The 21,118-nt window shown below is 40.1% G+C and overlaps 2 protein-coding genes across 2 annotated transcripts in view; both read left to right on the top strand.

The window, feature by feature from the left end:
- The first annotated feature begins 12,049 nt into the window (after positions 1-12,049).
- LOC133098299 (10 kDa heat shock protein, mitochondrial-like) lies at positions 12,050-12,361 on the top strand. Its single transcript, XM_061201075.1, has one exon. The coding sequence runs from the start codon at positions 12,050-12,052 to the stop codon at positions 12,356-12,358; it is 309 nt and encodes a 102-aa protein (XP_061057058.1). The 3' UTR covers positions 12,359-12,361.
- Positions 12,362-15,034: 2,673 nt separating this feature from the next.
- The window catches only part of TMEM38B (transmembrane protein 38B), a 67,351-nt gene continuing 61,267 nt past the window's right edge, over positions 15,035-21,118 (top strand). Inside the window, exon 1 of the mRNA XM_061201074.1 lies at positions 15,035-15,238. Coding sequence (XP_061057057.1) covers positions 15,127-15,238 — 112 coding nt within the window. The 5' untranslated portion in view covers positions 15,035-15,126. The remainder of the gene's footprint in view (positions 15,239-21,118) is intronic.

The raw sequence follows: 21,118 nt of genomic DNA, 5'->3' as shown, positions 1-21,118 counted from the left end.
TATAACAAAGTGAATCAGCTATACATATACATATATCCCCATATCTCTTCCCTCTTGCGTCTCCCTCCCTCCCACCCTCCCTATCCCACCCCTCTAGGTGGTCACAAAGCACCGAGCTGATCTCCCTGTGCTATGCAGCTGCTTCCCACTAGCTATCTATTTTACATTTGGTAGCGTATATATGTCCATGCCACTCTCTCACCCTGTCACATCTTACCCCTCCCCCTCCCCATATCCTCAAGTCCATTCTCTCTCTAGTAAGTCTGTGTCTTTATTCCCGTCTTGCCACTAGGTTCTTCATGACTTTTTTTTTTCGCTTAGATTCCATATATACGTGTTAGCATACTGTATTTTTTTTTCTCTTTCTGACTTACTTCACTCTGTATGACAGACTCTAACTCCATCCACCTCACTACAAATACCTCCATTTCGTTTCTTTTTATGGCTGAGTAATATTCCATTGTATATATGTGCCACATCTTCTTTATCCATTCATCCGATGATGGACACTTAGGTTGCTTCCATGTCCTGGCAATTGTAAATAGAGCTGCAATGCACATTGTGGTACATGACTCTTTTTGAATTATGGTTTTCTCAGGATATATGCCCAGTAGTGGGATTGCTGGGTCGTATGGTAGTTCTATTTTTAGTTTTTTAAGGAACCTGCATACTGTTCTCCATAGTGGCTGTATCAATTTACATTCCCACCAACAGTGCAGGAGGGTTCCCTTTTCACCACACACTTTCTAGCATTGTTTCTAGATTTTTTGATAATAGCCATTCTGACCAGCATGAGGGTGATACCTCATTGTAGTTTTAATTTGCATTTCTCTAATAATTAGTGATGTTGAGCAGCTTTCATGTGCCTCTTGCCCATCTGTATGTCTTCCTTGGTGAAATGTCTATTTAGGTCTTCCACCCATTTGTTAATTGGATTGTTTGTTTTTTTGATGTTGAGCTCCATGAGCTGTTTGTATATTTTGGAGATTAATCCTTTGTCTGCTGTTTCATTTGCAAATATTTCTCCCATTCTGAGGGTTGTCTTTTTGTCTTGTTTACGGTTTCCTTTGCTGTGCAAAAGCTTTTAAGTCCCATTTGTTTATTTTTGTTTTTATTTCCGTTACTCTAGGAGGTGGGTCAAAAAAGATCTTGCTGTGGTTTATGTCAAAGAGTTTTATAGTGTCTGGTCTTACATTTAGGTTTTTAATCCATTTGGAGTTTATTTTTGTGTATGGTGTCAGGTAGTGTCCTAATCTCATTCTTTTACATGGAGCTGTCCAGTTTTCCCAGCACCACTTGTTGAAGAGGCTGTCCTTTCTCCATTGCATGTTCTTGCCTCCCTGGTTGTAAATTAGGTGACCATATGTGCGTGGGTTTATCTCTGGGCGTTCTATCCTGTACCACTGATCTATATTTCTGTTTTTGTGCCAGTACCCTATTGTCTTGATTACTGTAGCTTTGAAGTCAGGGAGCGTGATTCCTCCAACTCCGTTTTTCTTTCTCAAGATTGTTTTGGCTATTCAGCGTCATTTGTGTTTCCATATGAATTGTAAAATTTTTTCTTCTAATTCTGTGAAGAATGCCATTGGTAGTTTGAGAGGGATTGCATTGAATCTGTAGATTGCTTTGGGTAATATATTCATTTTCACAATATTGATTCTTCCAATCCAAGAACATGGTATATGTCTCCATCTGTTTATGTCATCTTTGATTTCTTTCACCAGTGTTTTATAGTTTTCTGAGTACAAGTCTTTCGCCTCCTTAGGCAGGTTTATTCCTAGGTATTTTATTCTTTTTGTTGCAATGGTAAATGGGATTGTTTCCTTAATTTCTCTTTCTGATTTTTCGTTGTTGGTATATAGGGATGCCAGAGATTTCTGTGCATTAATTTTGTATCCTGCAACCTTACTAAATTAATTGATTAGTTCTAGTAGTTTTCTGGTGGCCTCTTTAGGATTTTCTATGTGTAGTATCATGTCATCTGCAAACACTGACAGTTTTACTTCTTCTTTTCCAATTTGTATTCCTTTTATTTCTTTTTCTTCTCTGACTGCCATAGCTAGGACTTCCAAAACTATGTTGAATAAGAGTGGTGAGAGTGGACATGTTCCTGATCTTAGTGGAAATGCTTTCAGTTTTTCACCATTGAGTATGATGCTTGTTGTGGGTTTGTCATATATGGCATTTATCATGTTGAGGTAGGTTCCCTCTATGCCCATTTTCTGGAGAGTTTTTATCATAAATGGGTGTTGAATTTTGTCAAAAGTTTTTTCTGCATCTATTGAGATGATCATATGGGTTTTATTCCTTAATTTGTTAATATGGTGTATCACATTGATGTGCATATATTGAAGAATCCTTGCATCCCTGGGATAAATCCCACTTGATCATGGTGTATGATCCTTTTAATGTGTTGTTGGATTCTGTTTGCTAGTATTTTTTTCAGGATTTTTGTATCTATGTTCATCAGTGATATTGGTCTATAATTTTCTTTTTTTGTGATACCTTTTTCTGGTTTTGGTATCAGGGTGATGGTGGCTTTGTAGAATGAATTTGGGAGTGTTTCTCCCTCTGCAGTTGTTTGGAAGAGTTTGAGAAGGATCAGTGTTAGCTCTTCTCTAAATGTTTGATAGAATTCGCCTGTGAAGCCATCTGGTCCTGGGCTTTTGTTTGTTGGAAGATTTTTCATTACGGTTTCAATTTCAGTACTTGCGATAAGTCTGTTTATATTTTCTAATTCTTCCTGGTTCAGTCTTGGAAAATTGTACCTTTTCAAGAATTTGTCCATTTCTTCGTGGTTGTCCATTTTATTGGCATATAGTTATTTGTAGTAGTCTCCTATAATCCTTTGTATTTCTGCAGTGTCAGTTGTGATTTCTCCTTTTTCATTTCTAATTTTATTGATTTGCATCCTCTCCCTTTTTTTCTTAATGAGTCTGGCTAAGGGTTTATCAATTTTGTTTATCTTCTCAAAGAACGAGCTTTTAGTTTTATTGATCTTTGCTATTGTTTTCTTCGTTTCTATTTCATTTATTTCTGCTCTGATTTTTATGATTTCTTTCCTTTTACTGACTTCGGGTTTTTTTGTTCTTCTTTCTCTAGTTGTTTTAAGTGTAGGGTTAGATTCTTAACTTGAGATTTTTCTTGTTTCTTGAGGTGAGATTGAATTGCTATAAACTTCCCTCTTAGAACTGCTTTTGCTGCATCCCATAGGTTTTGGGTCGTCGTGTTTTCATTGTCATTTGTTTCTATGTATTTTTTTATTTTTTCTTTGATTTCTTCAGTGATCTCTTGGTTATTTAGTAGTGCACTGTTTAGCCACCATGTATTTGTGTTTTTTACAGTTTTTTTCCTGTAACTGATTTCCAATCTCCTAGCATTGTGGTCAGAAAAGATGCTTGATACAATTTCAATTTTCTTAAGTTTTCTGAGGCTTGATTTGTGACCCAAGATGTGATCTATCCTGGAGAATGTTCCATGTGCACTTGAGAAGAAAGTGTACTCTGCCACTTTTGGGTGGAATGTTCTATAAATATCAATTAAATCTATCTGGTTTATTGTGCCATTTAAAGCTTGTGTTTCCTTCCATATTTTCTGTTTGGATGATCTGTCTATTGGTGTAAGTGGCATGTTAAAGTCTGCTACTATTATTGTGTTACTGTTGATTTGTCCTTTCATGGTTGTTAGCATTTGCCTTATGTATTGAGGTGCTCCTATGTTGGGTGCATAAACATTTATAATTGTTATATCTTCTTCTTGGATTGATCCTTTGATCATTAGGTAGTGTCCGTCCTTATCTCTTGTAACAGTCTTTATTTTAAAGTCTATTTTATCAGATACGGGTATTGCTACCCCAGCTTTCTTTTGATTTCCATTTGCATGGAATATCTTTTTCCATCCCTTCACCTTCAATCTGTATTTGTCCCTAGGTCTGAAGTTGGTCTCTTGTAGACAGCATATATATGGGTCTTATTTTTGTATCCATTCAGCCAGTCTCTGTCTTTTGGTTGGGGCATTTAATCCACTTACATTCAAGGTTATTATCAATATGTATGTTCCTATTGCCATTTTCTTAATTGTTTTGGGTTTGTTTTTCTAGGTCTTTTTCTTCTCTTGTGTTTCCCGTCTAGAGAAGTTTCTTTAGCATTTGTTGGAAAGCTGGTTTGGTGGTGCTGAATTCTATTAGCTTTTGCTTGTCTGTAAAGGTTTTAATTTCTCCATCGAATCTGAATGAGATCCTTGCTGGGTACAGTAATCTTGGTTGTAGGTTTTTCCCTTTCATCACTTTAAGTATATCCTGCCACTCCCTTCTGGCCTGCAGAGTTTCTGCTGAAAAATCAGCTGATAACCTCATGGGGATTCCTTTGTATGTTATTTTTTGTTTTTCCCTTGCTGCTTTTAATATTTTTTCTTTGAATTTAATTTTTGTTAGTTTGACAAATATATGTCTTGGTGTGTTTTTCCCAGGGTTTATCTTGTATGGGACTCTCTGTGCTTCCTGGACTTGGGTGACTATTTCCTTTCCCATGTTAGGGAAGTTTTCAACTATAATCTCTTCAAATATTTTCTCACACCCTTTCTTTTTCTCTTCTTCTTCTGGGACCCCTATAATTTGAATGTTGGTGTGTTTAGTGTCGTCCCAGAGGTCTCTGAGATTGTCTTCAATTCTTTTCATTCTTTTTTCTTTATCCTGCTCCTCGGCATTTATTTCCACCATTTTGTCTTCCAGCTCACTTATTCGTTTTTCTGCCTCAGTTATTCTGTTATTGATTCCTTCTAGTGAATTTTTCATTTCAGTTATTGTTGTTCATCTCTGTTTGTTTGTTCTTTAGTTCTTCTAGATCTTTGTTAAACATTTCTTGTATTTTCTCAACCCGTGCCTCCATTCTATTTCCGAGATTCTGGATCATCTTTACTATCATTATTCTGAATTCTTTTTCAGGTAGATTGCCTATTTCCTCTCCATTTATTTGGTCTTGTAGGTTTTTACCTTGCTCCTTCATCTGTGACATATTTTTTTGCCATCTCATTTTTTTTTTTTTTTAATGAGTGGGATTGTGTTCCTGTCTTACTGCTTGTTGGGCCTGAGGCTTCCAACACTGGAGTTTGTAGGCTGTTGGGTAGCGCTGGCTCTTGGTGCTGAGATGTGGACCTCTGTGAGAACTCACTCCGATAAATATTCCCTGGGGTCTGAGGTTCTCTGTTAGTCCAGTGGTTCCGATACAGAGCTCCCACCACAGTAGCTTTGGCTCAACCACCCGCTTGTGAACCAAGATCTCACAAGCCGCGTGGGGTGACAAAAAGAAAAAAAAAAGAGAGAACAATAACAAAGTAAAAAATAAAATTAGACAAGGAAACTAACAGATATGTTAGAAAGAATATAAAAATAAAAATATAGATGAATCAACAACCTGAAGGTACAACAGTACCACAGTAGTAAAAAAGAAGATGGGGGAAAAGAGAAAAAAAGGGGGGGGAAAGGCCTTGGCTGTGGAGGGCAGGGCCTAAGCAAGGGTGAGGTTTGGGCTGTGGGTGGGGCCAATGCTTAGGACCCCCAGGGCTGGAAAAGGTCCTAGGGGCCGTGGGGGTGGGGCTTAGGCTCAAGGAACAGAAGGGGCCCAGGCGTGCCCCACACCCCCGGTCTCAGAGGGTGGGGGACCTCACCTGGGAGCCCAGCGGGCTTCCTGGGCTCATGTGGGCGGGGCAAACGCCCTCCTCGCCTCTCCTGCTACTCTGGTCTGGAGGGCCCCTCTCGCCTGCCTCTCCTGAACTCCCGTCGGCCTCCTTCCTATGCCCCCAGGACCAATGTGTGTGTGTGTTGGGGGGGGGGGAACCTTGGAGGGCAGGGGACTGGCCTGGGAGCTCAGCAGGCTCCCCAGGCCCGAGTGGGTGGGGCAAACGCCCTCCGCTTCTCTCCCACTCCTCCCAGATGGCTCCTCCCTCCTGCCTCTCTTGATCTCCCTGGCCTCCCTCCTATCCCTCCAAGGACCCACAAGGCCTGGAGGGGGCTTTGGAGGGCAGGGCACCAGCCTGGGAGCTCAGCAGGCTCCCCGTGCTGGAGTGGGCGGAGCAATCGCCCGCCGCTCCTCTCCAGCTCTTCCCGGAGAGCCCCTCCCGCCTGCCTCTCCTGAACTCCCCTTGGCCTCCTTCCTATGCCCCCAGAACCAATGCGGCCAGGGGGAGGGGGAGCCTTGGAGGGCAGGCTCCCTGGGCCCGAGTGGGCGGGGCAAACTTCCTCTGCTTCTCTCCTACTCCTCCCAGAGGGCCCCTACTGCCTTCCTCTCCTGATCTCCCCGGACTCAGGGGCGCTGATCCTGTCTGGCCTCCACTTCTCCTCCCCCCTGTGTCCCCCTACGTCCTACCGGGTCATTTGGGGGTTCCTCACGTCTCCTTGGGTGTCAGGGACCCCCACCAGCGGCCGGCAGGTGCCCTAGTGGTGGGGAGACGCTAACTCGGTGCTTCCCACACCGCCGTCTTCTGTGTCCTTTTTCTATTGCACACTGATCATTCTGTTCATTATTTAGGTCAATGCACTAGAACACAAATTTGAATACTTTTATGTGGTAGGTATTTTCCATGAAATTAGGTCCAGATTGAATTCTATTCATAAGAGAAAATTAAAGTACTTATTATGTTGGGTAAGTAAATTCTGAGTAATAATAACTGACTTTGATGGGATTTCTATGCGCTAGGCACTGTTCTTTACACATCTTAACATATTTAATCCTCACAAAACTCCATGAGGTCCAGTGTATTATTTTCACCATTTTAGAGATGAGAAAACTGAGGCATGGAGAAACTTGCAGAAGGTAATTCATGGAGCAAGGGCCAGAGCCAGGATTTGATGCAGGACATCTGGCTTTAGCAACGGCACTCTTAACCACTGTATCTCTAAAATTAGTGTAATCTCTAAACTTTAGAAGTTAAGAAAGCAGTAGGAAAGGAACTTCTAAGTTCCTTTTAAGAGATCTGAATATCACAGGAGAAGAGTCATAACTAAAATTTATCAAGCAGGCACCATGTGTCAGGCACTGTGCCAAGCAATTCATATGTATGCTCTCTGAATTGTTTTTTCCTCAGGTCCTGCTTATCTGTCAGGTCAGGTTTTTTTGTTTGTTTCCCTTAAAATTTTTTTTTTACACTTTTCAAAGGTTACACTCCACTTATAGTTATTACAAAATATTTGTCATATTGCCCGTGTTGTACAGTATATCCTAGCAGCCTATCTTACACCCAGTAGTTTGTACCTCCCACTTCCTCACCCTTATATTGCCCCTCCCCTGACTGGTAACCACTAGTTTGTTCTCTATATCTGTGATACACTCTGTTAACTTCGAAAATGACACTGTGAAATAAGTACTATTCTTCCTAGGTTAAAGAGGAAGACACAGGCTTATGGAGATTTAGCAGCTGCTTTCTCTAAGGTTACACAATAAGTAGAATGTCTGACTCTAGAGACCGTGCATTCTGTGTTACCACTAGTGTACACCACCTCCCAAGATGAGAAAGTTTCTCAAATGAACTCCTTGGTATAAAGTCAAAAATATAATTTCATATGTTGCTCGGGCTGGCTAAGCCTAACAGAGAGGTAGCTGAAGAGGTGGAGGGAAAGACTTTGCTGTTATGATCTGATGGGCCCCAGTTGAAAGATGAGATACATATTTATTGAGTGAATGAACATTATAAATAACCTGATGGTGCAGCTGACTATAGTGGAGATAGGAAAAGCTTTCTACAGGGTTCTCAAGCTGGATTTCCAGTTTGGTGAACTGTTTGGAGGGGAAAAAATAGATTTCCATGGTTAAGCACTTTGAGAAATTATCCCATTCTAAAATAATTATAATGCCTATAAGAAGTTGGACTAATATTAAAAATATTCTCTTTAGCTTTTTTAAACTAAAGAAATATTACTATTTTTGTATGTAAAACTGTAAGAATACTTGGCTTCATAGATAATAAATACTAAGAGATTTTTATATTTTAGAGATTTTACATCTTCCACGACTTACACAGGTTTATAGACATTGAAGGAACATACAGTGATTGATGCAGTCCCTGGAATATATGTTGTATCTATAGATACACATACAATTCCACTAATTGAACACTGACTTTAAAAAAATAGACGCAGGAGATAGGTAATGTAGATACATTCTGTATGAAGTCTGGACAACTTAGGGCTCAAGCAATGGAGTATGTATTTATTGTCAGTTGTCATATATGGACTTTACATTGCAGTGATTTCCCTCCGTGATTGTTATGGGTCAGAACCCACCTGCAACTGCATCTGACCTCTCTATTTGTACTTATGGAGCTCACTGTTATTTGGACATATTTATGAACCTCTAGGTAGGTAAGATTCCTTTTGTTTGCCCAAACATCAGGTGCACATTGTCTTCTTGCTGCTAATGTTTTGGTTTAATCAACTCATCTACATAGATCACTGATATTTTGTGAGTTCCTAGCCTTAGTACATGAATTTTCTTTTAAACCTCACTCATCGACCTTGTTTTTTAAATTTCTTTCCTTTGCCTGTCTTTTGGTGTAACAAGATGTTAATTGGGATTATCTTGGAATTCCAGGTAGAGCTCCAAAGACAAAAGATGTTACCTTCACACTGTAAAGAGAGGAGCTAGGCCGTCTAAGTGGGACTTAATTAAAGATAACAACTAGTCCAGAAAACTTCACTCCCAACAGCCCAAGAAATCAAAAATTTTAAAGGAAATTCACAGAAGGGAATTCAAAAGGTTAGAGTGCTTTTTCTACTCCTCTCTGTATGAGGAAGGCGGTGCTTCTCTTCCCCAAGCCAATTCAGACTCTATTGGAATAGATAAAGGATTATTTTTTTCTCACATAGCAGAAAGTCTGAGAGAGCTGATACCTTCAGTTATCTGCTATTTTCTTGACCCTTCTCCCATGGTCACAGGGCATGCCCCAGCTCAAGGCAGAAAAAAAGGAGAAGGGCCCATCTCAAGGGCATAGTCACTTTAATAAGAGAAGCCACATTGTTTTCATCCTTCTATTTGTCTATTCTTTTAACAATACCACACTGTCTTGATTACTGTAGATGTACAGTAAGTCTTAAGACTGAGTAGCATCAGTCCTTCAACTTTGTTCTTCTTCATTTAGTTTTTGGAAGCATGTCAAACAGATTTCTTCATTTTCATTTGCCCATATTCTAACACATGGCCACCGCTTGCTGAGAGGCTGGAGAAAAACATATTTAATGTTTTAACTCAACATGCAGAGTTGGATATGCCTTTTAGGTTAGCCATCTGATGGTATCTGCAGTTCCTGACAACTGCAGGTGTCAGGAAACCTTGCTATGCAGAGGTCCATGGCATCATTGTAGAGCCCGCAAATGTACCCCATGAATGAGTCAGCACTGGGAGCCTGCTATAAAGAAGAATATCGATAGCAAAAAGAAAAACAAAAACCATAACAAACCCCTGTGAACTAGAAGGCCTTTTGTTCCTTTTCTATAATTCCCCTACCTACTACCTTGACCCTGGAGGACACAGATGGTGGAAGGGGCAGAAGAGGAGGAAAGGTTGAAAGACCACCCCACGCCTCTTTCCCCCACTGCAAGGCTCTGAGCCAGGCAGACCTGAGCTGATGGAGTGGGAAAAGCTCTGAATTAGATGCAACACTGACATTTTAATTGGATTGGACTTTTAATATTTTAGTATCTTAAATGATGAGGAAGTAATGGGATCTGCTGAGATAAAGTTGAAGGATGGGAAGGGGAGATCTGACATAGGATCATAGCTGGGGGCTTTGTCTGGTGGATGATAGATCCACTTCCTGACTGTGCCCCACTGATTTCAGCCTCTTCAACAAACTGGTTATGCTGGAAACTACAGACTCCTTTAATCCTGGCTGTTGACCCACAGTCCTTACTCCTAATAGGTCTTGCTGGCTCTCATCCAGTAGCCTTTTCATTGCTGTGGGGATGCTGGATCTGTCAGTAAAAGGCAACTTTAGGAGAACATTTTGGGTTGTGTGGGACCAGAGAAAGCCCAGTAGGGAGATTGTAACATGATAATAACAAATCCTGGTCTGTCACTGCCTGCCTTTGTGATCTCTCTCTAGCTCTGAGTTTCCTACTCTGAAATAAATGGTCTAAAGAAAATGATTGTAATAGATACCTCTTGTGATGGCTGTGTGGCTCCCTCTATTCTCAGACATTGCCTCTGATACCTAGGGATGTGACCCAGCATCCCTCCAGAGCTGATCAACAAGGAGAGGACATCTGTCCCAGGCCAGGGCAGGCTATCTTTCCTGGCAGTACTGAATAGGGGGACACAGAGACTGAACAATATTAACATTGACTATCATTAGTAACTGAGGGTAGCCCACATCTACCTACTGCTGCTGTCCTCAGAAATGCCCAACTTCTTGCTCTTTTTGGGGATTGATGGCTGATTCCCTGGTAGCCTTTCAGTAAATCCGTCACTTTGCTTAAGCTGCCCTGAACTGTTTTATATGACTTGCAATCCATGTTACTTTTTTTAAAGGGTCCATTCAACTTCCACAATTCTCTTATTCTTTGATTTAATGGTACCTGTTACTCTTGAACAGAGATGAATTATAACTTTGAGTGCTAGTAACCATAGACACCTGGCAACTATGGCACCAGTGGGTGACTGCAGTTTTGGAAGTCTTTATACTGATGAACACTAGAGATAGTCCTTTTCATAACATCAGATATTTCAAGTAGGTAAATTTGTACTTGTTACACATGGAGAATATTTTTAGTTTAATAGTTCATATTAGAGGTATAAGTGATGTTTACAGAAAAAGATTTTAGTTTCCAGTGCAAGAAATAAGTGAGCCAAGTTATATTTTTCAAGTCACCATATCAGTGTGTATTATTAGATACACAGAGTCTAAAGAGTTGAGTTTATAATTGAATTGGTTTATCACTTAAATCTCATGTGCCAGGATCTCACTGTACTGATTGAATTCAGGACAATTGGTGCTCTTTAGTTAATCCTCCTTGATAATGCTGACCATTAAAAAAATAGAAATTAAATTTAACATGTTGTCTTAAATGTCATATTTTAGTACACTATAACTGGAAAGGGCATAGTTATCAAATCCCTATGAAAATAACTTTAGAATGAAAATCCCTAACCAGAATACTAAAGTTTAGAAGTGTAATTGGCTCCTCTAATATGAAACTTCCTCATCATGGACTCTTCATGGTTTTTAAAACGTTATTGACTTCCCAAAGTGAAAGGCATGCCAATCAGTGGATAGAAAGCAGTATTGCAGAGAAGAAATAGCTAGGATTACCTTTGTGGTACTGGGTTTTGGGATGTTGCCAGCTTGATCCGGGGGATGGATGATCAAGCTGAGACCAAGAAGGGTTATGTAGAATTAACTTGATGATTAATATTAGATGCATAACCATAATGTTTGTACAAATAGAGGAACATATTGCCAAAAAATTTATTCATTTATAAAGTAGTTCTGAACTAGGGGCGATTCCCGCCCCCACAAGACAAAAATGTCTGGAGACATTTTTGGTTGTCACAATTGGTGTGTGTGCGCGCGTGCTACTGGCATCTAGTGGGTAGAGGCCAGGGATGCTGTTAAACATCCCATAACACACCCCATAAGACAACTAAGAATTGTTCAGCCCAAAATGTCAATAGCATTGAGGTTGAAAAACCTGGTTTATAACAATTATTTTCACATGTTTTTGTACTCAAAATGCTTCAAATATGTTTAGTCAAAATTCTTTTCCATTTCCGGAAGGGGGGCTAAGGGTAAGTATTTTCACCTCGGCCCGCGGCCTAGAAAAGCCTAGAAAAACCTCCCCTTTTCTGCCGCCTACCGGTCCGCGAGTCAGTGGCCTGCGCGGAGCCCAGGAAACGAATCGTGGCGCGCGCTGGTGCGGCCGCCTCCTTCCGTGGGGAGGGGCCGGGGGCGAGGGCGCTGGGAGGTTTTTTCTCGAGTTCACGTGGCCGGAGGGTCGGACTCCGGCTCTCTCTTTTGCGGCGGCGGCCAAACAGCAAGAGTACGAACTGGGGCAACCGGAGCCATGGCAGGACAGGCATTTAGAAAGTTTCTTCCCGTATTTGACCCAGTATTAGTTGAAAGAAGTGCAGCCGAAACTGTAACCAAAGGAGGCATTATGCTTCCAGAAAAATCACAAGGGAAAGTATTGCAAGCAATGGTAGTAGCTGTTAGATCAGGCTCTAAAGGAAAGGGTGGAGAGGTTCAACCAGTTAGTGTGAAAGTTGGAGATAAAGTTCTTCTCCCAGAATATGGAGGCACCAAAGTAGTTCTAGACGACAAGGATTATTTCTTACTTAGAGATGGTGACATTCTTGGAAACTACGTCGACTAAAATAAGTCTATTGAGATGGCATCACGTGAAGCTGCCCGTTCCCCAAATGGCATCACGTGAAGCTGCCACTGAAGTTCTGAAATCTTTCATCATGTAAATAATTTCCCTGTTTATTTTATAATAAAGTAATGATATCCAAAATTTACTTTACAAAGTAAATTTATATCCAAATAAAGTAATGATATATTTTATTTTGATATAAAAACAAAAAAACAAAAAAACCCTCTTTTCCAGATATCCATACAGTTAGGCCACTTTTGCTTTCTAATAGCTAAGCAGTACTTTATAATTTGATTTGTTTTATCTGCAATAATTATGTAACTTTGTAAACCGCTTCCAAAAGTCAGGGCAGGTTTTAATTTTCGCACATAATTTCCCCAAATCGTGCCTCTCCCTGTTATCAATTCAAAGCCTTCCCTCATTTTATTGCCCACTTGCTTCTGTTTGGCCCATTTCATTAGACTAAATAACTGAAGCACTGACCAGAATCAAATATAGTGAGCACAGTTAACGTTTAGATAGAACTTGTCTTTTTGTGAGGTGATATCATTTCCCTTAGATTAAAAAAAAAGTATTCTTTAGGTTCTAGGCAGATGGGGATCCAGCTTATTTTCACAGTTTGGAAATGAAACAAATTTCAGATTACTCGTAGAGTCTGAGATGATTAATTTTCTTCTGTTGGAATTAATATGTTTAGGGAAAGCAAAATATTTGATTTATCTTTTTAAAAAAAAATTCTGATGCTTTTCACTATTGCCATATTGGTGTTAATAATGAATTTAATTATACAGAATGATACTGGCATAGACATATGATTTAGAGATGTTATAGTATTTTTTTTTAAGTCCAAGGACAAAACACATATTTTGTGGAGTCTAATTAAAGACTTTAAAACTGTAAAATCTTTTGGGAAATAACATCCAAGTTCTGCCCCTAAATTCACAAAGCTAAAGAAATGTATAAAAATTATGAAAGAACAAACTGAAACATCAAAGTATAAATATTCACAGCAGTTGCTTTTTTTTCTTTAGTTTGGCTAGAGGTCTAAAAGCCTTTCTCTAATAAGAGGTGCTTGCTTAGAAAACCACATATGAAAAGTATCTTAGCAACTCTGTTCTTTCTTGATAAGCAGTGAAATGTAGAGATTTACTACAATTTTCCCCACATTTTGAACACTTAGGGTTTAGGGCAGGGCCTCTGATATCCAGCAAAATGCCTGGTACATAGCAAAAAGCACTTGTTAAACTAATTAAAACGAACAGACAAATATTCAGATAAAAAAAATCAATGCAAATCTGCAGTTCTTGCTCCCATGCGGCTCTTACCTATCTAGCAGCTCATTATGTTATTTCCAGTTTCCTGGTGTCCGCATGATCTGTTGACACATCAAATAAAAAATGTGCCAAACTAAACTTGTTTTTTCTACCCAAGTCTGCTCCTCATTCTTGTTTCCTATTTCTCTGAATGTAACCATAATTCTCCTACTCACCCATTCCCCACATCCTTTTTTGACAGGTTGAGGTGACACCCAGCCTATTCTGGTTCTATTGCATCTTTCCCCATCCAGTTCCCTGCTCCTAGTGTCCTCAGCCTCCACTACATTTTGTTTGGAACTGTGAATATCCTCCATTTTCGCCTGTCTTTAGTCTCTTTTTACCAAACTTTCCTAATCTTGTTGCTTGATTGCAACCCTCCCTCCCACCTCACACCCCCCCCCCCCCGCAAAAAAAAGAAAAGCGCAGTTTAGCATAACGGTTGAGAGACTGGATTCTGGCTCGGATTTGTCTGAGCATAAAATGTAGTGATCAAGAGCTTAGACTGTGGGGCCAACCACTTGGTTTATGGTCTGCCATTCAAGGACTTCTTTTCTGAGCTAATTTCTCACTTCGTAGTCCAGCCAAAGTACTTCCCTCCATCTTTCCCTTAGCTTTTAGAGGCTAGTTTGCCTTACCACTTCCCTGAAATAGACTTCCTCTCCTTGGAACTTGCCCTATTACTGCACCCATACTTATTATTACCCGCTTTGTAATCTCCCTTGGGAAAACACGTTTCTTGAGGGCAGGATATTATCATATTATTTTTTATGTCTCCAATAAGTCACGGTGTGATTTGCATACTGTGGTTCCTCGAGAAATGTTAGGTGAATAAAATCAATTCACAGAAATAAATCCGACTCTGAGCGTCTCCCCTTGTGGACTGCGTTTATCCAAAATCATAAAACTTTACACTAAAAAACGGTGAATAAAATGTATGTAAATTAAACCTTTAAAAAAGCCGACTTAAAAATTTTTCTTGAGGATCCCAGAGAGTCCTGAAGACTTTTATGGGTTTCATGTATCAATACTTAGCATATTAGAAATAACTGAGAAACATTTAAAATAGTTCTTTATGTATTCGTTCTAAAAATAATAAATGCACTAAATGTTAAGAGAAATAATGCATATTCATTATTTATGTTGTATTCCTCTGACCATTCTCCGCGTCTTGCACAGCTCCCAGCACGCAGAAGACGCTGGACTCTTATCAGGAGAACAAGCTCCCGCCCTCCTCACCCCGCCCAGCGGCCAACCGCCCGCGCGCCCGAGGCTCCTGGGACACGCGGCCCGCCCCCTCCGCGCGCCGGCGCCAGGTGCCAAGGCGCACGCGCAGAGCTCCGCGAGGCCCAGCCCAAGAGTGGGCGGCCGCGGCCGTCCCTTCCCCCTCCCCTCGTCGCGCACGCAGGGAACCCGTCGCCGCGGCTGCTTCGGCTGCGGCGGTCGGTCGTCGCGATGGACTCTCCGTGGAATGAGCTGACCCTTGCCTTTTCTCGTACTTCCATGTTTCCCTTTTTTGACATCGCCCACTACCTGGTGTCGGTGATGGCACTGAAGCATCAGCCGGGTGAGTGCGGGGCGCCGAGGACCGGCCCCCTCGGGATGCCCCTCACCGCGAGGACGGCCTGAGCGGGGTAGCGGCCGAGCTGCCCCCCGCCCAGAGTCCTATAGTCGAGCTGGAGGGGCGCCGAGAGGTGGCCCGTCCGACCCCCTCGAGCACAGGTGGGGAAAATGAGGCCCGGGCGGTCCTCGCCAAAGGAGGCGCGGGGTTGGGGGGAGTGCGGGGGCGCCCCACCGCCGCGGGCGGGACTCCCGGGACAGGTGACAGGGCGGCCGCAGCCGCTTTTGGGAGCCCAGGACTGCCCGCGTCCGCCCAGGGGTTGCGCCGTCTCCCGGCGGTGCCACCAGTTAATTGGAAGGTATTTTAAAATGACCTGGGAACAAAGCTCCCGGAGACAGCACGTCTGACTTCGTCGCTTGGGGTAGTGAATGGTTTTGGACGGCTCTCCGGTTTTGAAAGTTGGGTAAACACTGAAATAAAGAGCCTCAAGTAGGCACCTCCAAGTTCCCCTTAACGCAGAGGTCTCCCACCTTGTTTAGCATGTTAGACAATGATTGCTGAGAGGAGTGGATTCCCATTTTGGGTCATATGAGTGACCAATAAAAGCCATTTGGCGTAGCTTCCCTTCTTTGTACAGTGGAGATGTGGTCTTAATACAGAGTTTTGAGTGCTTTCAAGTATGCATACAAGGAGCAATATTTGTTTTTTCTTGTATTTTACATTCAGGATATATTTGCTCCTGTGTTGCCTTACTTTTGCCGTTACTCTACCCGCCTTTTCATTTTATGCTTTCTTCCTTTTCTGAGGTCAGGCATTTTCTTTGCCTTACTTTCTCTGTGTTCATGCTGCCTTTAATCTGCCTTGTCCTACAGTCAATGAGTGAGGGATTGAGGATGATGCTGTACCTCTTTGGTCTGTTTTTTTCGTTTTTTTTGTTTTCTTTAAAACCCTTGGACCTCAGAAATATTTTTCATTTAAATTGAAATTTGTAGCTCACCCTAAATCATTGTTTGGTAGCAGTTTTGACCTGGATAAGGGGACTAGTAGAGTATTAAATCGGGACAGATAATCTGCGTAAGAGCCTGCTTCCTTGATTTAAAATAAGTACATTTTATTATTATGCCATATTCAGTATTTGGTATTTTCTTGTATAGCTTAAATCAGAGGTTCTCAAAGTGTGGTCCAGGAGCCCCTAGGGTTCCTGACACTTCCAACTCAAAATTATTTTCATAATAATATGCAGATGTCATCTTTTTCACACTCATTTTCTCACAAGTATACAGTGGAGTTTTCCAGAGGCCACATGACCTGCCGTACTGTAACAGGTTGAATGCAGAAGCAGATATGAGAATCCATCTGTTTTCTATTTGAAGCAGACATGAAAGAGATTTACTAAAAAAGTGTGAGTTTTCTCACCAAATATTTTTTGCTTTGGAAAATAGTTATTTTTCATGAAGAATATATTATTTGTTAATTTAGTGCATTTATTATTTTAAAAATGAGTACCTAAAGAACTATTCAAAAATTGTCTCGTTTATAATTTCTAATAAGCTAAATATTGATAACCCACATAAAGAAAAGCTTTTTAGGGGGTCTTCAAGAATTTTGTTTTGGAGTCAGCCTTTTTAGAGGTTTAATTTACCTGTATTATATTCACCCTTTTTAATATAAAGTTCTATGATTTTGGACAAACACATAGTCTTGTAACTACCACCACAATCAAGATAGAGAACAGTTTCATCACCCACCCCAGACTCCCTCCTGCCCCTTTGTAGTCAGCCCTCCCCAAGCCCCTGGCAACCATTCATCTGCTCACTAATTTTGGGGGTGCAGAGGAGTCCTGAGACCAAAAACCTTGAGGACTAATTGGACGCTAGTACAGTATTACACATGGTGTAAAAATATTATATTCCAGTACCAGTACTTGTAAACATGTAAAAATTATAGAATTCACACAAAAGAGTGAACCTGCTTTTACCAGAATTGTGTTAGACTGTCCTTCCACAGTATTGGCTGTTATCAGTCCTAAATATCTTGTCATTCTGATGATCAGAAAACATAGTTTTCATTTGCATCTGTCGTAGTTACTAATGTTTACTGGCCATTTGTATTTACACTTATATAAATGTATTGAGTTGATCATATTGTTTTTCCTATTTAAAATGTAATACATTTAAAAAAATGAATTATCCTTACATTTTTGGAATAAACTGTTTGATATATTAGTTTAATTGATTAGGGATTTTCATTTGCCAATACTTATATAAAACTTTACTTAACTGGCAACTTTTTTCTGTTCCCCAGGGACTGATTCTTTACAACACAGACCTGTAGTACAATAAAACCACAATTCATCTATGTACTGCTACCTGGGTTCTTCTTATCCTTATCTCCTCAAGCATGTTACTCCTTGAGACTCTTGACTTTTGGAATGTACTCTATCACTGCCAGTACCTCACTCCCCACTTTCTATAGTTTACATCTTATGGCTTACAGACTATGCCTAGATCTAGACTACTGAGGGCAAGTGGGTAAAGGGGATTAACTCTTTCTATCTGTGGTGTTGATAAGGATGGCATCTTTTTTTTTTGTTTGGTTTAGGTTGTAGGCCTTCAAATCCAAGGAAAGATGATTGTCCCCCCTACCCCCTCTCTTTTCCATGTGACTTGCGCTTCATAAGTGAAACCGTCGGGGTATTTTTAAAATTTTTTATTTATTTTTAAATTTTTATTGGAGTATGGTTGCTTTATAATGTTGTGTTAGCCTCCACTGCACAACAAAGTGAATCAGCCACACATACAGATATCCCCTCCCATTTAGATTACCACAGCATCAGGGGGTATTTAATATGTTGGATTCTTTTTTATTTCTTAGTTTACTTCCATTTGCCTCATACTTAACCTTAGTTCCTCCTGAACTCTGGCATCTGATTGTCTATAGTTTTTAGTTTTGGCTAGTAGTGTAGGGTTTTTTTTTTTTTTTTTTTCTATTTTCCTGGGCATTTTATTAGGAAGTTGGAAAATGCTGCTTTGGGAATTGTTGGTCAGAAACCATTTTAACAGAATGTTTATGTCGTCAGTTGTAATCTCTCTTACATTTTTAATCTGTGTTCTCTGTTTTTTTCTTATTTAAATGTTCATTGAAATAAACACATTTCTTTAATCCTACATTCATATCCGATTGCTATTTTCTGTAAGACATCCTGAAAATTTAATCTACAATGATCTCCACTTGATTTTTACACACAAAATCTATTAATTTACTCTTAATTCTCTGACCACTATTTTGCTAACTTCCCTCAAATCATATGTAGTTCAATTAAGCAAATATTCACTGTAGTAGGTACTATATTAGATGTTGAGGATACCAAGATGAAAGTTACTGTTATAGCTCTAAAAGAATTCAGCTGTGCTGTTGTCACTGTCATCTCCTCCGCCTCCCCCTCCTCATCCTCCTCCTCTTTCTCTTTCCTTGCAGTGTCACATAAGGTTGCACTACCTTTCTTATACAATAATAATATTCATTCATTTCAGATACATGCAGAACATTTCAGTGTCTTAATTCTAATCCTCATACATCTCTTTAGGTAGGTGTTATTGAACACATTTTACAGATGAGTAGTCTTACAGGAATAAAATAACCTTACTTAAGTCACATAGTTTAGTAAATTATGGAGCTAGTTCTTGGGGTAATTTGAAAGTTCTCAACTATTCTGTGCTCTCTCTTTGCAGATACATTTAACGTTCCAGGTTTCTCAATATTTAGCAATTTCTCAATAAGTTGTCATTTGACATCATTATTTTCTCCCATGATTTCAGTCATTTCCACATCACCACTCAGTTTCTCATTTGTTTTCAGGAATTAAATCCAGGAATAAAGTTTGTCATTGTTCCTTCCTCTAATCTGTGGGAGATGAAAAGATTAATAAAACAAGAATTTATCAGTTCTGGGGATTCTGGGAAGGTGGCAGCATACTTTTGCTATCTTTATGAATTCCGACGTAAACACATACAAAAAAGTGCAAAAGTAATCGTAAATGTATAGTTCAATGAATTTTCAGAATGAGCGCAACTATGTTAATCAACAGCCAGGTAAAAATAGAACAACTATGATACCCCCAAACCCCCCTTTGTTATAGCATGCTTTTAAAAGAGCAGATTCTGCCCAGTGTGGGGTGGAAAAGGATGTCTCAGAAATGACAGTCCATAATTTACTTATGTGAGTACAGAGAATCTTACTTAAATATCTTTAATATATATATTTTAACATCTTTATTGGAGTATAATTGCTTTACAATGTTGTGTTAGTTTCTGCTGTATAACAAAGTGAATTAGCTATACGTATGCATGTATTATACATGTATCCCCATATCCCCTCCCTCTTGAGTCTCCATCTCACCCTCCCTATCCCACCCCTCTAGGTGGTCACAAAGCACCGAGCTGATCTCCCTGTGCTATGTCTGCTTCCCACTAGCTACCTATTTTACATTTGGTAGTGTATGTATGTCCATGCCACTCTCTCACTTCGTCCCAGTTTACCCTTCCCCCTGCCCGTGTACTCAAGTCCATTCCCTATGTCTGCGTCTTTATTCCTGTCCTGCCGCTAGGTTCTTCAGAAACATTTTTTTTTTTTTTAGATTCCATATATATGTGTTAGCATACGATGTTTGTTTATATCTTTCTGACATACTTCATTCTGTATGACAGTCTCTAGGTCCATCCACCTCACTACAAATACCTCAATTTCGTTTCATTTTATGGCTGAGTAACATTCCATTGTATACATGTGCCAAATCTTTATCCATTCATCTGTCGATGGACACTTAGGTTGCTTCCATATCCTGGCTATTGTAAATAGTGCTGCAGTGAACATTATGGTACATGACTCTTTTTGAATTATGGTTTTCTCAGGGTATATGCCCAGGAGTGGGACTGCTGGGTCGTATGGTAGTTCTATTTTTAGTTTTTTAAGGAACCTCCATACTGTTCTCCATAGTGGCTGTATCAATTTACATTCCCACCAACAGTGCAGGAGGGTTCCCTTTTCTCCACATCCTCTCTAGCAGTTATTGTTTGTAGATTTTTTGATGATGGCCATTCTGACTGATGTCAGGTGATACCTCATTGTAGTTTTGATTTGCATTTCTCTAATGATTAGTGATGTTGAGCATCCTTTCATGTGTTTGTTGGCAATCTGTGTATCTTCTTTGGAGAAATGTCTATTTAGGTCTTCTGCCCATTTTTGGATTGGGTTGTTTGTTTTTTTGATACTGAGCTGCATGAGCTGCTTGTATATTTTGGAGATTAATCCTTTGTCGGTTGCTTCATTTGCAAATATTTTGTCCTATTCTGAGGGTTGTCTTTTCCTCTTGTTTATGGTTTCCTTTGCTGTGCAAAAGGTTTTAAGTTTCATTAGGTCCCCTTTGTTTGTTTTTTTTTTATTTCCATTTCTCTAGGAGGTGGGCCAAAAAAGGATCTTGCTGTGATTTATGTCGTAGAGTGTTCTACCTATGTTTTCCTGTAAGAGTTTGATAGTGTCTGGCCTTACATTTAGGTCTTTAATGCGTTTAGAGTTTATTTTTGTGTATGGTGTTAGGGAGTGTTCTAATTTCATTCTTTTACATGTAGCTGTCCAGTTTTCCCAGCACCACTTATTGAAGAGGCTGTCTTTTCTCCATTGTATATTCTTGCCTCCTTTATCAAAGACAACGTGACCATATGTGTGTGGGTTTCTCTCTGGGCTTTCTATCCTGTTCCATTGATCTATACTTCTGTTTTTGTGCCAGTACCATACTGTCTTGATTACTGTAGCTTTGTAGTGTAGTCTGATGTCAGGGAGCCCAGTTCCTCCAGCTCTGTTTTTCTTTCTCAAGATTGCTTTGGCTAT

The sequence above is a fragment of the Eubalaena glacialis genome, chromosome 9 (genome assembly GCF_028564815.1).
Source record: "Eubalaena glacialis isolate mEubGla1 chromosome 9, mEubGla1.1.hap2.+ XY, whole genome shotgun sequence".
In the NCBI taxonomy this organism is placed as follows: Eukaryota; Metazoa; Chordata; class Mammalia; order Artiodactyla; family Balaenidae; genus Eubalaena; species Eubalaena glacialis.
This window is presented reverse-complemented; position numbering and strand designations above follow the sequence as displayed.

What these genes read in the sequence shown, in the direction of transcription:
- LOC133098299 (XM_061201075.1), top strand. Translation starts at nt 12,050, where the DNA reads ATGGCAGGACAGGCATTTAGAAAGTTTCTTCCCGTATTTGACCCAGTA.